Below are 17,301 nucleotides of genomic sequence, written 5' to 3'. Positions count from 1 at the left end.
TATTTAGATAATTTTATATATCTATTTTATATCTTTTATATTTAATATTTCATATCTATTATAACATCAATTTAAAATGACTACCTTGGTCATATCGAAGTTCGATTAAAATTTCTTAACAAATATTTTTTATATTATGATTCTAATTTTTAGTTCTATTATTTAAAATAAATTAAAAGAAAAATTATGGCAAATAATATATTATAAACAGAATTATTATTTAAAATCAATTATAGTCGTAGAAAATCAACAAGTACTACCAGAGTCATATTCATTTCTGAAGTTTTAGTTGATGTCTTGCATTTGTGTATATATTTTGTATTAAAGATGCCGGCACAAATGCAAAATAAAGTTTTAATATACGAAGGGTGTAATTATTTAAGATATCGTCTTTTATTATCGACGTTATCTGGAAAACCAGTGCGCATAACTAATATAAGAACTAAAGACGATGATCCTGGATTAAGAGGTTAGGTTTGTTATTACACACGTGTTATGGTTAGAATCACATTGTATATTAACACATATTAAATATTATTACAGAATATGAGATAAGTTTCATACGTTTATTAGATAAAATTACTAATGGCACTAGAGTAGAATTGAATGAAACAGGTACATCTTTATATTACAATCCTGGTTTATTGAATGGTGGAGAATTAGAACATGATTGTAGCTTGCAGCGGGGAATTGGATATTATTTAGAAGCTGTCATTATATTAGCACCTTTTTGCAAAGTACCTATTGACATCAAGCTTAGAGGAGTAACGAGTAATACATTGGGTATGTAACTTCTTTTCTGTATAAGAGAAAGGTTATCTTTAACTGAAATTTGTTTTCTATATCTTGAACAGATCCATCTGTGGATAGAATTAAAGCATCATGTATACCATTATTAAAAAGATTTGTAGTGGATACAGATATCGAGCTCAATATCAAAAAGAGAGGAATGGCACCGCTAGGAGGTGGAGAAATACATTTTAAATGTCCACTTTGTCGTACTCTTAAATCTATACAAGTAAGTTCTATTTTTAAGTATCTCCATTCTTATTCTTTCCCTATTATTGTTGCATCTTTGTTATTATCCTTCTATCTCTCTCTATTATAAAATTATACATTTATTATTTGTAGCTTCAAAACAGTGGTATGGTTAAACGTATTAGAGGACTTTCTTGTAGTGTGCGTGTTTCACCAGCAATTGCCAATCGTATGGTTGAATCTGCTAAAGGTGTATTATTAAAATTTTTACCAGATATATACATACATACGGATCATTGTAGAGGTGCAGCTAGTGGCAAATCACCAGGTATTTATCGAGTATTAATTAATAAATTTACTTTTCTCAATATTTTACGCTACTATAATATGGATATAATAAATGTATCAGGTTTTGCTATAAGTTTGACTGCTGAAACAACCAATGGTATTTTTCTCAGTGGAGAGGCTTGTTCACCTTTAATGACAACAGGTTCTTTACCTTGTGTACCAGAAGACCTTGGAAAAGAAGCAGCTATGATATTACTTGATGAAATTTATCGGTAAAGAAATAAAGAAAGCTTATATTTAATCTTAACAAACTAAGAAGATTAATTAAAATTGTTATTAAATACTGTCTGACTTAATTTCAGAAATGGATGTGTCGATTCTCCATTCCAAAGTATGGCAGCATTATTTATGGTACTTGGTAAAAAAGATGTGTCCAAAATTGTAACAGGACCCTTAACCCAATCAATGTAAGTAGTATAATATTATGAATAATATATTATATATATAAAGTATAATAAATGACTAGAGTAAATAGTCTCGCCTCGTTGAAAAAATTAGTTCTCATAAGATCACTAAAGTCTAGTAAAAATAAACACAGTCAGTACTTAGGTGAGTTACAACTTTGGAACACCGTGTGTTATTGATCCCAAAGAGGTAATAAGAGGTAATAAGAGATAATATGAAAATATAGTAGACTAAATTTGAAAGGGTGTTGTAAGAAAGTTCCTCTTAAACCTGTAAAAAGAAGAGTAATAATGACAAATAATAGACTAATGATTTAATATTTTTTTTGTAGGATACAATTTTTAAGAGATTTACGAGATTTTCTCGGAACAGTTTTTAAAATTGAATCTGTTAAAGAAGAAGATGAAATAAAAGACCAGGTAACCTTGACTTGTGTTGGCATAGGGTATACTAACTTAAGTAAACGGACATTATAAAATATTTATATTAAATATATTTAAAGATAATTTTTTAAAAACTTTAAGATATAAGTATAAAATTATTTAAAATTGTACATAATATTTTCCTCACCTGCACATATGTTCAAACATTATACTTTAATTGTTATTATAATACAAAATCTTGCAAATATAATGGTTTATCTGGCCAAGAAATGAAAACTTCCTTCTTTAATTGGTTCCAAGTACTTTGATATTGAACAGCCGATTGCTTGCAATCGTAATAAGTAATTTTCTTTGGATGAAATACATTTGTTTTAATACATTGATATTTATCACAAATTTGTAGACATACTTTTAAAAGTTCACGTCGACTAACAAGTAAGTAATGGCCTTTCTTTTTTTTAGTTATTCCTTGTTTTCTGCCTTGTACAGCAATCTCTAATTCGCTGTAGACATTTTATGAATTACTAATATTATTGTTGCTATCACATTCACAACAGTATTTTATAAATATAAAAATATATACCTTTTTCTAACAGCACACCATATAATACTTGATGGGCATGGATTTATTCTTTTTCCTTCTTTTCTCTGAGCAAAAGCAATGTCTGCTTGAAAGATTTGTGGTACGTGCAATTTATTACTGAATCTTTTACATAAGCCTCGTTCCATGGCTTCTAACGAAAAAGGACATCCATTACCAATAGTAATACTTTCCAATTTTATTTGTGAAATGAATAATGATAACAGCGAACCCTGTATTCCAATAACATTCCACCTAAAACATTATATAATACTTAATATATAAATTATATTTTTTCTTCATTTATTATTACATTTTTATACAAATTACTTGTTTCATACTTTGCCATTTTATCTGAACATGATAAACTTAATGTGGGATCTCCTCTACCAGGCTTTGTTCGTAATGGACCAGTTATATGATAGTCAGCTCCTGGTAATTTAGGATCTTGATATCGTTCAGTTTTTAAACACTTCGCACCTGTTCTGTGTATGTCTGCATTGGTTTCAATGACAGTTAACTCTAATGTCGTACTTTCTTGATCATTATGCATCGTCTTTCTAATTTTTGCGGGACATTCTTCCTCATCTATATCATCCTTAGGAAATATAGAACAATCTCCGCAAGGACTTTGACTGGAGAAAAAATGGAATGATACGCTAGGATACATTTCTAATTTATTTTCTTTGTTCAGAAATAAAATATTACTTTTAAATCCACTTAATACAATATCTATTTGATCGTACAAATAACGTAAGAAGGCACGTCTTGCAAGTATTTCTGCATGAGAATCGCTCAGTTTAGAACCTCTTTCATGTGGAGGAGTTTTAATTAATTCTAATCCTCCTAAACACTTTGTACCTGTAGCAAGCGATACTACAGATAAAGATTCACATTCTGTTTTTAAAATAATTCCAGATAATATCGTCCATTCGTTATCTGTTGGTTTTCCACTTTTTTTCAATGAATTGTATTTTTCAATACAAAGCGTTGCTATTTTATTAGGAAAATTGTTCATTGTGCTTTTTTAATACTTATTATATTAATCAATATAATGTAGTAAGTTAATATATTATTTTATTTAACTTAATTTGATTAATAAACATTTTGTGGATCCCATGCATATTTAATTTGTGGTAGATATGATAAAATTTTCATTTTTTCTTCATCGATAATAAAATTTAAATTTATGTTATCTCGTATATGTTCTTTTTTTATAGCCTTGGGAATAACACCTGAAAGAATAACAAAATAAAATTATCTTAGATATGATAATATCTAACAATAAATTATATTCGTAATAACAATTACTTATGCCTTGTTGTAAAGCCCATTTCAATAATAATCTTGCTGGAGATACATTAAGTTTCATAGCAATATCATTAACAACAGGATCCTTAAGAAGACTGGTATCGGTACTTGTACCCAAAGATGAATACGCTTGTACATGTATTCCTTCTACGTTACAAAATTTAATTAATTCTTCTTGACGATAATGCGGATGACATTCAACCTGTATTTAAGAAAAAAATAAATATATTATATACAGTAATTAAAATTAGTTTTAAGAATGTTGCATCTAACATACTTGATTAACTGCAGGTTTTACACCATAATGATTATTCAATAATTCTTTTAAATGATCAATAGTATAATTAGAAACACCGATGGATCTTATTAAGCCTAGTTTGTGCAGTTCAACTAATTTTTCCCAGGTACAAGCACGCAAATGTTTATTTTGTTGAGAATTTTCAGGAATGCGTGCAGCTCCAGGCCAATGTATCAAATATAAATCGATATAAGAAAGACCAAGTGATTTAAGAGATTTTAAAACCGATTGGTGTATACCTTCTGCATTTCCATTATCACTGGGTGCTTTATAAAAAAATAAAATTGAATGTTTAATAATTATTGTTTCAATATAAACTTAATAATAAATAAAGCAATGGTTTATACCTAGTTTAGTAGTAATAAAGATATCTTTCCTTTGGAGATTATATTTAGGCAATAATTCTTTTAAAGCGAATCCAATGTCTTCTTCATTTCTATACACTGCTGCTGTATCTAGGTAACAAGAATTAAACTTTATAAGAATATGAGAAATATTAAAAGTATAGAAAATAAGAAAATATATGATTCAACTTACCAATTGATCTATAACCTACTTTCAAGCTTTCATCGATTACCTCATAAATAGTTTCTCTTCCTTGTATTTTATAAGTTCCAACTGAAAATAAAACATAAAGCAAATAAAATAATAGCTAAAATACAACTTATTGTATGTTTTTCTAATGAAATATGTTTCAGTTGATAAAAAAGAGTTATAAGTTATCACTATTATTATATTTTATTTTTAAAAAGCATTCTCACTTCCAATAAGTGGCATAGTATAACCACTCGAAAGATGAATGCATTCACTTAAAACATTCATATTCTAATTTTTATACTATTATAATTGTTTAAAAAGAGAAATTATATAAATGATATGCACCCAGTTTTAGATTCTGTAATCATGCAACATGTACCGTTTGATATAACAGTGATTGATAAAACTTCTCAAAAGAAATACTAGAGTGCGCTTCGATCAACTCAATCTTTCTCGAGGATGGATAATTTAGATTTATAATTTTTAAAAAATTATATATTTAATATTCATTATCAAAATTATATTTTTATAATAATTTTATAATAACTGATGAAATATACTAATAATAAAAATAAATAAAAATAAATAATATAGACAGAAAACCGTATCTATGGAATAATTCATCAATGATCTATAGAGTTTCTACAAAGCAGTTGGTCAATGATGTACCAGTATCCACAGAGTACTTTATCAATGTGCGAAGGTCAATAAACTTATTGCTAGTAATGTTGAAACGTTCAATATTTATAGATAGATTAATTTTGTAATGACAACGCGTTTACTTTAACAAATAATTACCCTGTCAATTATTACTTTTCTTACGTAATTGCACATTTTTAGATAAAATTTATGTTGTATACATTTTTCATCTATCTCTTTTGAATGTTGTTATTTTTCATAGCCATAACGGTAATAATAAATAAATAAAATTCATGAAACAAATCTTATTTGAAAGAAGACTAGGATCATATCTTACGTACATTCCCCCATCAATTTCAATAATTCAATATACATATTCCATAAAAAGTAAGATGGATTGATTGTATACGGTATACCCTACTCGATCATAAAGATTTAAATAGTAGGGACGTGACGGAGCATGGAAAGAGATGAGAAGCCATCGGAGAAGTTATTCATACATATAGGAGATACATAAGTTGAGGTACGAACAAGGAGACGTTCGTTAGAAGCTTCCTCGATAAACATCTCACGATGGCGTTTCCTCCAAACGTGTGTACGCGTAACTCGCGTTAAGCTTGTCAGAAAATTAGTAATTCTAAGCGGCGCATTCTTTCTCAATTGAACGACTGTGTCATCTGTACATACGCACTACGTTTACACACGTGTCCAACATACGCACGGATGCTAATTACTCGGCGCCGATCGTACCTATTTAAACTTCTTTTATTCTTTTCTTTCATTTTATTCTTTTCTTTTTATCAAATGTATGTATATATATTCACTTAATTATATGTAATATATAGTAATACATTTTTGAGAGTTGTATAAGAAAAAATCCTATAGATCAGTGGTGTCAAACTCATATATGATTATAGATTACCAAATTTAATTTAAGAAAGTATTTGACACTACTACTATACGTTTCGTAAGTTGATTCGTAGAATCGTTTTAGTTTAATTAAAGGTACCTATTACAGTAGTTAATGAAACAACAAAGATCTTTTTGTCCCTTAGAATGATATAATCAAGCAGTATACTTATACATATATGCATATCATGTACGTACAATCTACATCGAAGCAATCGTATTAGATGGAACAGAGCAACTTCCTAATAATCACCTTTCTTCCATCGATACGTGCCAAGAATGTCTCTTCTTCCATCAAGTTTCCATGAAAGTTCCTTCGTTCGTCGTCCACGAAATCAGTCGATTCATCGAGCGATTTGCGTACGCATTTTTACAGTCCTCGAATGACTCGTAGTTACGTTTAATAAAAATACAAAAATTTCTTGTGGTGGAAGAAAGAAGAAGACAAGCGCGCGACTTCAAGCAGGTGGTACCCGCATTGTTCGCCAAAGTGGAGGAAAAAAGAACAAAATGGAGAAAAATATAAAATTAAATGCATTAAAGAGGAACAGGAACGAAGGGTAGCGTCGATTTATAACAAAGAAGGGTTATACTTTTTTTTCTTATACTTACTTTAGATAAGCAAATTGGTATAATTATCTAGTAACCTTCACACAGTAACAGAGACTTGAACAGTCGATGTTACGATATTTCGTAATATAATGCACGATTCTTCTTAAGTATTTTCGTGCTAATTGGCTACGTACCGTGTTTCGATTAATTAGCTACCTTTTCACATTAAAACGTATCAATAAAAACGCCGATCGACATTTATTTTAAATTTATATAATCGTTTATAAATTCTCACTTAAAAGTGCTAAATCGAAGGATCCGAGTCAAATGAGTTCTTTCGTTTATAAGCTTTTTTTTTCTTTTCTTTTTTTTTTTTTTTTATAACGTCGTTCAATGTTGTTACAAATAAAGAAGATAAAGTGTAAAAAAGCCAAAGGAAAGGCATCGGTTGAGTCGGTTATATTTTTTCAACGTTCTCGAGGATGACGAAGTAACAATATTCACATAACCGGTCTATAGCTTTTATACTCAGCACAGGTACTTCTGTGTATCACTTTCCGCGCATTGCAATGCGCTATCCTCGCATAACATCTTGTTCATTAGCGCTCGCGCGTCATTCGAAAAAGCTTGAAAACCTCGGGCCCGCCGATGAAGAGATGATTCGACGTTTCTTCTTCTTCTTCCTTCTGCGAAGAAGAATATGAAGGAGTAGAGTAGAAGGAAACGCGCGGTGAGAAGAACCGAAGCGATTAACGAAGTTACCGCCATCTTCAAAGCCCGTATGCCCATTCGAACACATCTCGCATCTGTACTTAAGACAAATTAAATGTATCTACCCCTGAGCGCTGATACTACTTTACATGAAAGAAAAAATATATCGTGAGAACTGTTTGATAAATTACATTTTGTGTTTTATTCATTCCAATGAAATAAGAACACTGAATATTAATAATAGTAACGTTTTGATCGAATTTAAATTGAAATTCTTTAACAGATTATTATTTACATTCATATTACATATATAAAAATTACAATGGGTCTTTAATCTAAATCTAACGATTAAAAATAAATAATATTATATTTGATAAATAAAGAATTCGTTCGAAAGCTGGAAATTATGTTAGACAATTAACTCTTCCTTCTTCTCGCGAGCAACTTCCGGGCGTTAAACTTAAGTTACGTTTTCGTTAGAAGACTCGATAGATCCGGTCGCGTGCGACGATTCTCGTAAAACCGCATCGTTTTAGCGAGATTGATCGTAGTGAGGAGTCACGCGAAGGGAAGTCTCTAATCGTTGATTATCGCGACGAGAAGTCTCCTCTTTGAACATGTGGAAAGAGAACGTATATTTCCGACTATACGTTTTCAAGAACGATTCGTGGACTTGCACCTGCGTTGTCAGTAAGCGCACCTGGAAATTCGTGGCCGACATCCCGTAAATCGTTTTAGTCTTTCCTCCTCATCGACTCGTTTCCATTCCCATACAAAACAAGTTTTTAATATTTTATTTTTTTTTTTTTAACATTAGCATATAACAAAAATGATACATGTATTATATTATATTATATTTATAAATTTTTAGATTTATAATAGATTCATCTTGTAAATGATGTCAAATTTTCCAGAAATCTAAAATACGTATATAAAGAAATAATAAACTATTTGATCGTACTCTATCTAAAAGCTTTTGCATGCAAAGCAGTCATAACGTCAGTGGTTCGTTCGTATACAATTCTTTGTTCAGTCGTTTAGACTGTATCTACATAAAATAATAAAATATCAAAGATCATGGAAATAATTAAATAATTTAATTTACTTTAATAATACAAGTTTTTGTTTTGAAAACAATAATTGATAATGAAAATTTCCAAATAATAATATTATTATCTATAATTTTATAATTTGTTAATACCAAATATAACATTAATTTCTTTTTTTTTCAGATCACTATTGCTATTGTATGCTGTCGTGTCTTTTTTATCTACAACAACGTTGACCTACCTCATTTTAAATCTACTATAGATCGACCTACCTCAATTTCAACCTACAGCACAGACAAGTGTTTTGGAGTCGTCAAAGAACTACCGAAGTGGTAAGTGAACAAATCCATGTTTTTCTAAAACTCATTATGTCGAAAATGAAAGGTATAAATACTATTTTTTTATTTAATTGTTTTAATAACGCCAAATTTATCCAGCGGCATTCGTATCGATTGAATCTTTGAAATCGATCATTTTCTTATAAATTTGAAGAAACCGGTAATGTAATTCTTTTAAATTTTTTAGTTAAATACCGGTTACGTAGTTTTACGCCATTTCAAAATCTCCGCATAAATGTTGATAACATAGTCCTTCACCATTAAATATTGAATTTTTATTGCTAATTTATTTGTTCAATTTTGTTTGATTGTTTTTTTTTAAACTTATTACATTGTAGTATTATCGTTCAATTTAAAAATATATTGAATAATATATTTATAATATTAAATATTTAAAAAAATAAAAAATAAATTTTACATTCATCAAAAATAACATAACTAAATCATAACTTATTATTTTATCTAATCTAATACTTTGACTTTAACAATTTTAATTTTACTGACGTTCGTAAACTTTAGCGAGTATCGTAAGAACGCGTTCAAGTCAAGGGCCCTAAATAAAATTAATTGATAACGTGCGGGCGAAGAAAGAACGTGTAATCAAAAGGTCAGGTTCAATCAAGGAGCAAAGAGCAATTATGAATCGTAAGGGTCGATTCAGGTGAAAGAGAGAAAAATTAAAAGACAGTCGATTTTATTTCCTTACGATCTTTCACTTTCTCTCTCTCTCTCTCTCTCTCTCTCTCTTTCTCACTTTTATTTTCATTTCAGTAAGCATATTTAATTTAATCCTTTATAAAAATCATATAAATAGTTAATCTTATTATTAATAAGTTTTCTTATAGTAATTCGATCGATAGACAAAAACGTAGATTTATGTCATGAAAAAGTAAGAATTATAAAAGCATTCGCTTTATAGTATATTTTATATACATTCGTTTTCGCCAAGCCAGAGATGCGTATCGCCAGTGTTTCCGGTCTAAGGTGGGTCAACGTTGTTTACCTCAGAGTCTCCTCTTCGTTTCGTTTCTTTGCTCGCTCGTGCAGTACACGAATTACCTTGTTCTTTTGCTACCCCATAATTCGAGTCTCACGAGCACCTTTGTGCGGTTCGCTTTGGGTTTGCGTGTACGCCAACTGTCGTTTACCCCAAAGATTCTGCGCGGAACCGTTTATCGTTTGACTGTGAAAGAGAAAAGAGAGAAAGAAAGACGAAGAACAAGTTGGTGTACTCAAACCAAAACATTGATGTAAAACAGAGATATATAAATATTACATATACGACTGTTTTAAAAGAAACAATTAATTTTCCTCCTTATACATTATTTAACATTTGCGAAATAACAACTGTTTTTTATAATTTTATCGACCTGTCGTCGGTAAATATTAATTTGCAACCATAAATTACTAATGAAAAATGTTTGTCTTTTGAAAATTGATCTATTACTAGGTGTATCTAGTTCGTTCATATGTGAAAAAAGGAATGTATTTATTTTTAATGATAGAAGAAACAAAAATAATTATGATTTCTCTAATATACGATTGCTTTTATTTGTAATAAGTATTATAAATTTTATTGACTTTTTAAATTAAGCTCTTTTTAACCATTTTTCGTCATCAAAAAACGAAAAAAAAATGCGTTAATTCGATGCGAAGTATATTCATGACAATTAAAATGGAGAAAATATCGCAAAAATTCATATTCGTTATTCGTATCTAAATTTTAAGGAAGATCAATCGTGATACTTTGCCCTAGCACTCTTCAAATGCTTACATACGTTTCTTTATAAATATGGATATTATTAACTGTTATGTCTTCGAGAGGTCGCTACTCGTTCGTAAGGAAATAAAAGGAATGAATATTTATTCGAAAAGTATGAAAGGCGCCGGTCTTTTATCCTTTAAATTTCCTTCTTCTGTTTTTTTTTCCTATACCTACCTTTGTAAGAACCCTTTTTTATTCGCGAACGTTGCGTTCATATACTGTAAAGAAGACACAAGAATCGTGACTGGTAAAAATATTTTTCCATTCTCTTTCTTTTTTACTAAATTTCCTTCCTAATTATACTTTATCCTTTTCTTTTTAATTTACTATGACTAATATGACTTTTTAACTGCAACATTTAAATACAAATATTTGTTAACGCACAAAAGATAGAAATAGAAATATATTATTATGAATTTAGAAGATTAATAAAAATATAATATATATATATATCATATTTTTATTGTAAATAATATACGTGAAATAATTTCTAAATTTGAAAATACATATAGAAAATAATATGGGCAAAGAATAGGGGAAGAAATGAAAGGATTATCCCTCAAGAGTATTATTATGATTTTGTACTGTACCTATGCACAGGATAATGCAATGCGAGCTCGTGGTTGAAAGAAGAAGAAGAAAAAGAAGAAGGAGGAGGAAAGTTCTTGGGTGCATGGTTCATTAAGAGCGAGAGAGAGAGAGGAGAAGAGCGGGTCGAAAGCTTCGTTCTGTTTCGTTCGTAAAGGAAGATCGCGAATTCGCAGCTGTCGCTCTCAGCACCTGCCTGGCTCCGTCGCGATCAATCCCTCCTTGCTCCTTCTTTCTTATATACTTCGTTCTTTCCTTCGTCCATGTATACACAGGTTAGTCGTTTGTGCGGGTGTTAGTACCGAAGGATTTGAGTGTGCTTACCTGCAGCCTGCATCCTTGCACGCACCTACCTACGATTTACCGACATGTGCCGTCGTAAGAAAAAAAAAAAAAAAAAAATAAAGAAAATTATACTCAGAGTTGTAGAAAATATTTTTTATTACATATTTATTACATGTAATGTGTGCCTGTGTGCAATCAACTCATTTTATGATTTATATTCTTATCCAATCTTATGCAATGATATTTTTCTTTATGTGCATTTTTATGCAATCAATGTATAAACATATGAATAGTATATTATTTTTAATACTAATTTTTTATTCTTAAAATTATTAACGCGTACATTATTTTGATTATAAAAATATTATATATGTATATCTATAGGTATAATGACTTTATAAAAATCTATAAATCGTTAGTTATTGTGTCGAGGGGAAATTTTGACTAATAAATCATAACAAACAAAAGAATTAAACAATACCGACAATCATGAATACGTAGAAAAGATCGTGGTAAGCGAATTGGTTCTCAAAGTTATACTGTACACGACAACCCTCGGTGAAGGTTCTTTTAATGATGCATCAGTGAAGAGGAGTCGGGGCAGGAAATCTTTAATCGTTGAGTCACCCTACGCGGAAGAAGATGACGATGGGGCGACGCAAAATTTGCACGAACTTTTTTCGTATTCGGAAGCTGATTTCCCCTTCTGTCTTTCATTATACGATTGCGTGATACGCATAAAATATATTCGTACTTATCGAAATCTATCGAAGGGTCCACCTCTTTTCGCTACTTTCTTTTGTCTTCCCTTTCGATTAAAAAATTCGTATTTTATAACATTCACGACTATCAAGGAATAATTACATTTATATTCTTTTATTCGTTCAACGTACCAGTCTACGAGTCAAGTCATTCATTTTTCCAAACGACTTACTCGTTACATAACGTTTTCTTCCCTCGAAGCATCACGATTCTCAAAACTTTTCCGCTTCGTTCTCCCGTACGACATTTCATCGATTTGCATTCTTATTTGGCAAACATCCGGTTCGCATTTTCGTGAGTTCGCCAAATCGAGAACGGTCGAAGAAAAGCTGGAGACTCCTTAAAAATTGCTTCCTATTTTTGGTCCTACAGGATTTGTCTACCTTTCGAGCAATTTACCAAAATTTATTATCTTCTAGAACAAATATTTGATATCAAGGATTATTTGAAAAAATTCGATAATAGATTTAGTAAATCGAAGTATCGCCGATATGCAACTCGATATCGAATAATTTTATATATATTGATCTGTTATTTTATTATAGTTATAACAAATATTACGTAATATCTTAATGTTTATAAGGCTTATCAGTATCACTGAATACAAGCTCTCATTTCTACTAGAAAATATTCGAGGAATTCAAGTTCAAACGATATCACTTCTATTTGAAATCATTACAACACTCTTATCACAATAAACATCATTTCAATTACGTATTTCCAATGATTTTGCGAGTACACGTGTACTTAACATGTAATGACATTTTTAATGCATGTTTCTCGATAAAAGAATTTATTTCATAGTATCATGAAGATATAACATTTTCATTAGATCTATTTTTGTTTAGTCTATATATTTGTTATGTATATATATATATATAGGCAGAGTATCTCTATTATGTATTCAAGACGTTGTTTGGTCAACATGGCTATTTCTTATCTAAACCATAAATATTTTGTAAAATAAATAATACTGCAAGAAGTAAATACACAAAACTGATATCCTCGCCTAAAAATAGTTATGTAGATATAGGATCGGATACACAAAGATAAAGCCCTCAGTCCCTTTTGTGCAGTTACTGTGAACAGATCAAATCGGAAACAGAAAAACCAACATGTAGGTACATCGTGTCCTGAACTCGCAGCTCAAAATGGAAGCACGTATACTTCACCAACGAAAAATAATTTCATATTTGTAATTGATACTGTTGTTTGATAATAAACCATGTCAATACTAATACATAATATCAATAATAATTTTTAATACATGTTTTTTTATTGTCTGTTTTATCTCTATAAATTTAAGCATTTAATATTAAATAAATGAAACAATATATTTTTTTTTTCGAAAAACCGCATTATTAAGCTTCAATTAGTTTTTTTTTTAAATTTACAATATCTTAATTTTTCAAAAAGTTACGATTTTGTGAGTAAATTACTGTTTTTCTACCGAGTTGTTCCATTTGTTTAAAAAAAAAAAAAATATATGCACAAATAAATTTTTTGACAATTAAATAATTGATATGTCAAGTTAAATTGTTCGAAAATATGTGTGTGAATTTTAAAAAAAATTTTTTGAGTACATTAAAAGGGCGAAAAAAGGGATAAACGTTAAAGATTCACGTATAGTGTCAGATGGTACCAAAAAAACGTCTAGCAATTAAGAATTAATAATATTATTTATAATTAATCACGTTTACAATCGTTAATTGTTTCATTATTTCCCTTGTAGACATATATATGTTTAAAAAAATACAAATTATATAAATAAAAATGTTTAAATATAAAAAAATATACAAATATATTATAATATAATTTCATTATATATATATGTATATATATTTCTACACGTGCCATTATATTTATTGACATTATTTTTCTTCTCCGTAATTTTGTTGGCGTCGAAACACACACGTATATGATTTCCTTTCTTTAATAAATATTTTCCCTTCTTCTTTCTTCCTCCCTTTAGCTCTCTTTCTTGCTCTTTCTTTCTTTTATGATAAAAGCAAGCATAAGAAAATTGTTGCGCACATGTCGTGCGACAAGGCGCGAGCGGGATGTCGTTCACCTTTTTTCCTTGCGTGAATCAGTCCAGCAAAAGCTGGAGGTAAGGTGGCGAACCATCTGCCTTTTGGATCGTGGCTCTCTTCGGGCCGAAAAGAGGGACGTATAAAAATCAGGTCCGAAAGCATTACCCAGCTGGCACGCGTCTACCTCGCAGCCATTATCGTTAAACAGGATCACAACGCGAGGAGTCTCCGCAGGACTCTTCTCCTTCTTCTCCTTCTTCCTTTGCTTCTTCTTCGACTTTCTTACCCTCTTCTCTCTCTCTCTCTCTCACACTCTCTCCTTCTTACTCCTCCTTTTCCTCTTTTTCTGTTCTTCCAGCTCGTGCTCGTTTTGTTGGGAAGAAGCACCTGCCACCACCATTGTGTCCCGGTATTTTCATCCCAACGCGATGCGCCTTCGGCAAGACAAACATTTTGTATTCAACATATTCGAAAATCTGAGGATCAACGATCTTCCGAGTTTTATATTTATTTTCTTTTTTGTTTCTTGTATTACATTGACATTTTTCGAATTAGTCAAATTTGTTTCTTTTTTTTTTTTTGCTTTTTAAGTACAAATGAGTTTAAAACAGATTTTGGAAAAAGGATTAAAGAGTTTTAGTAATGATTCGTGATAATATTTCAATAATAATTGTAACGAACGTTTTGTATTTTTGTTACATTCTTTTTTTTATTATTATTTTCTTTATTTTTTTTTGGGGAGGGGGGGGTTCATTATGTATTCTTAGTTCGTTTCTCCAAACGATCGACAGATCGTTAGACGAGAAAGATAACTACGATGTCTAGTCGCATCGTTCCGAACAGATGCTCCCGACTGATCACCACACGGAAAGCTAGTCGATGTAATAATAACGGCTCGCCTAATTGGAATATCGTTAATCTTCATTGTGTATCGTAGCTAGACCGTTGTGCGTACAAGTAGATGGAGTCGAGTAATAAGAACGAATTTCAAGGAGCTACTCTTCTTTGCATATATGTGTGTGCATGTATGTTTGCTAGGAATCTAATCCTTCCTTCCTTCCTTCCTTCCTTCCTTCTATTCGTGGCCTAAATCCTGCTAATGATTTCGCGTGAATATCTTAAAAAGAAAAAGAAAAGATTCGAAGAAGCTGTTCTAGCGCCACTAATGACACAAACACACACACACACACACATAAACAGGACCCTTCTTCTTTCCCTTTCTATATTTCTTTTATTCTTATTTATTCGAAAAGAACGAGACACGATTTCTTTCTGTGAGGTGCAAGCCGACAAAAAAATTGCGGTTCGGTATGGACCCAACTCTTCTCGAAATCTCCGATTAACGACGAGTTTACCCTTTTCTCTTTCTCTCTCTCTTATTCTCTGTGATTATGTGAGCGAAAGAGTAAAAGAAAGAGAAAGAGAGAATGAAAAATAAGCAGGTGAGAAAGTTCGTATTTTCGTGGCATGCATGTTTTTTCTTTTTTTTTTTTCTTTTTCTCTCTTTCTCTCTCTTTTTTTCATTCGTTCTCCTTTCATCGACTTCCTTTTATTTTTTTCTCTTTCGGATACAGATATAAGTACCCGTAGGGCGGAGTATATCGTTCTCGTAGGAACTCTCTCTCTCTCTCTCTCCAAGTGGACATCTGCATGCACAACGAGAAATTCAAGAGACGGGCGATCGCTTCTCTAAGGAAATTTGCGAGTCGAGCTACGAGTTTTACCAGGCAACTTTTTTTATCCTCCCTATTCCTTTCTTCTAACTTCTCGAGTACGTAACGAGCGTATATAACTTCACGAGAATGTATCGTTTGTAAGGAGTATCGTTGCGAGCCAACAACCGCACGATGCTCTTACAACCCTCGAGACACTTTTTTAAAGATTATTTAATAACTCTCGTTACTTTCCTATCATTATTTTTCAATATGGAAAATGGTTTTCTTTTTTATCGATTTCTCTTATCTTTTTCTTTTTTTTTCTTCTTTCTTTCTTTCATTTCTTATTCATATCGCATCTTCTTCGATAACCTTTCTTGCTAGATTTATTTTATAAAATGAAGATAAAAAGAAAAAAAGAGAGACATCTCGTTTATCTGTGGACCGTCTGATTTAGTTAGAAATCTTTGGTGGTACTTCAGTGAAAGAAAGAGAGAGAGAGAAATACGAAGGTCATAAATTTAACAATTCTAATAGCTTAAATCCAAATGCAGTGGAGTATGTTAGTGACTTTAGGGATACTCGTGAAGCAAAAGAAATAGGGATGAAGAATGGAGAAAAAGTTTGAAGAGCAGCTTAAGGGTAAGACAAGGGATGCCGTACGAGAGAAGTACCTTATTTTCGTATGCTCTCGCAATCAGTTAATTTCCTTCTTTTTATTTTTTTCGAATGACCATTACCCTCATCATTACTTCTACTTTCATTTTTCACTCCACTTGGAAAATCTTGCAAACATTTAAAACCATTTTCTCGACAAAAGAAATTTATAATTACGAAACATTTAACGTAACCAAGTCATTAAGGTAATATAACATTTTAAAATGTATTTTTTTTTTTTTTTTAATCATAAGATATTCAATATTTACATCTAGTCAACACACATTTTCATTTTAACAAAACAAGATGGTAATGTCTTCGGGGTTGGGTATGTTACACACAGATCAGATTTCTATTTAATTTTATTGGAATACAGAATTGACTTTAAACATAACACACGGAAGGTGTAATTTCCGACACGTATTTCCACCGGAAACGAGGTTCAGAATCATAAGTAGCAATCGTCTTCGCACCAAGTTCGTCGATTCTTCTTCCCTTTCTTTTTATTCTCTCTCTCT

General features: G+C 30.8%; 3 protein-coding genes across 3 annotated transcripts; 1 reads left to right on the top strand and 2 right to left on the bottom strand.

Annotated features, from left to right (window-relative positions):
- The first annotated feature begins 265 nt into the window (after window positions 1-265).
- Rtc1 (RNA terminal phosphate cyclase 1) lies at window positions 266-2,351 on the top strand. The gene is made up of 7 exons (XM_015316607.2): window positions 266-469; window positions 544-783; window positions 855-1,018; window positions 1,132-1,306; window positions 1,388-1,538; window positions 1,629-1,733; window positions 2,063-2,351. The coding sequence occupies exons 1-7, from the start codon at window positions 328-330 to the stop codon at window positions 2,205-2,207; spliced, it is 1,122 nt and encodes a 373-aa protein (XP_015172093.1). The 5' UTR covers window positions 266-327; the 3' UTR covers window positions 2,208-2,351.
- LOC107064191 (Adenosine deaminase, tRNA-specific 1) lies at window positions 2,202-3,712 on the bottom strand. The gene is made up of 3 exons (XM_015316603.2): window positions 3,036-3,712; window positions 2,698-2,949; window positions 2,202-2,617 (listed from the first exon to the last, which is right to left on the bottom strand). The coding sequence occupies exons 1-3, from the start codon at window positions 3,710-3,712 to the stop codon at window positions 2,338-2,340; spliced, it is 1,209 nt and encodes a 402-aa protein (XP_015172089.1). The 3' UTR covers window positions 2,202-2,337.
- Window positions 3,713-3,789: 77 nt separating this feature from the next.
- On the bottom strand, window positions 3,790-5,224 carry LOC107064193 (uncharacterized). The gene is made up of 6 exons (XM_015316609.2): window positions 5,065-5,224; window positions 4,841-4,921; window positions 4,651-4,758; window positions 4,283-4,569; window positions 4,006-4,207; window positions 3,790-3,929 (listed from the first exon to the last, which is right to left on the bottom strand). Exons 1-6 carry the CDS (start codon window positions 5,123-5,125, stop codon window positions 3,790-3,792), a joined length of 879 nt encoding a protein of 292 aa, XP_015172095.2. The 5' UTR covers window positions 5,126-5,224.
- Window positions 5,225-17,301: the final 12,077 nt, after the last annotated feature.

This window comes from Polistes dominula, unplaced genomic scaffold, assembly GCF_049000335.1.
Source record: "Polistes dominula isolate Pdom_NZ unplaced genomic scaffold, Pdom_raw_medaka contig_77, whole genome shotgun sequence".
Taxonomy (NCBI): Eukaryota; Metazoa; Arthropoda; class Insecta; order Hymenoptera; family Vespidae; genus Polistes; species Polistes dominula.
The sequence above is the reverse complement of the archived record's forward strand: the minus strand, read 5'-3'. Positions and strand labels throughout refer to the sequence as shown.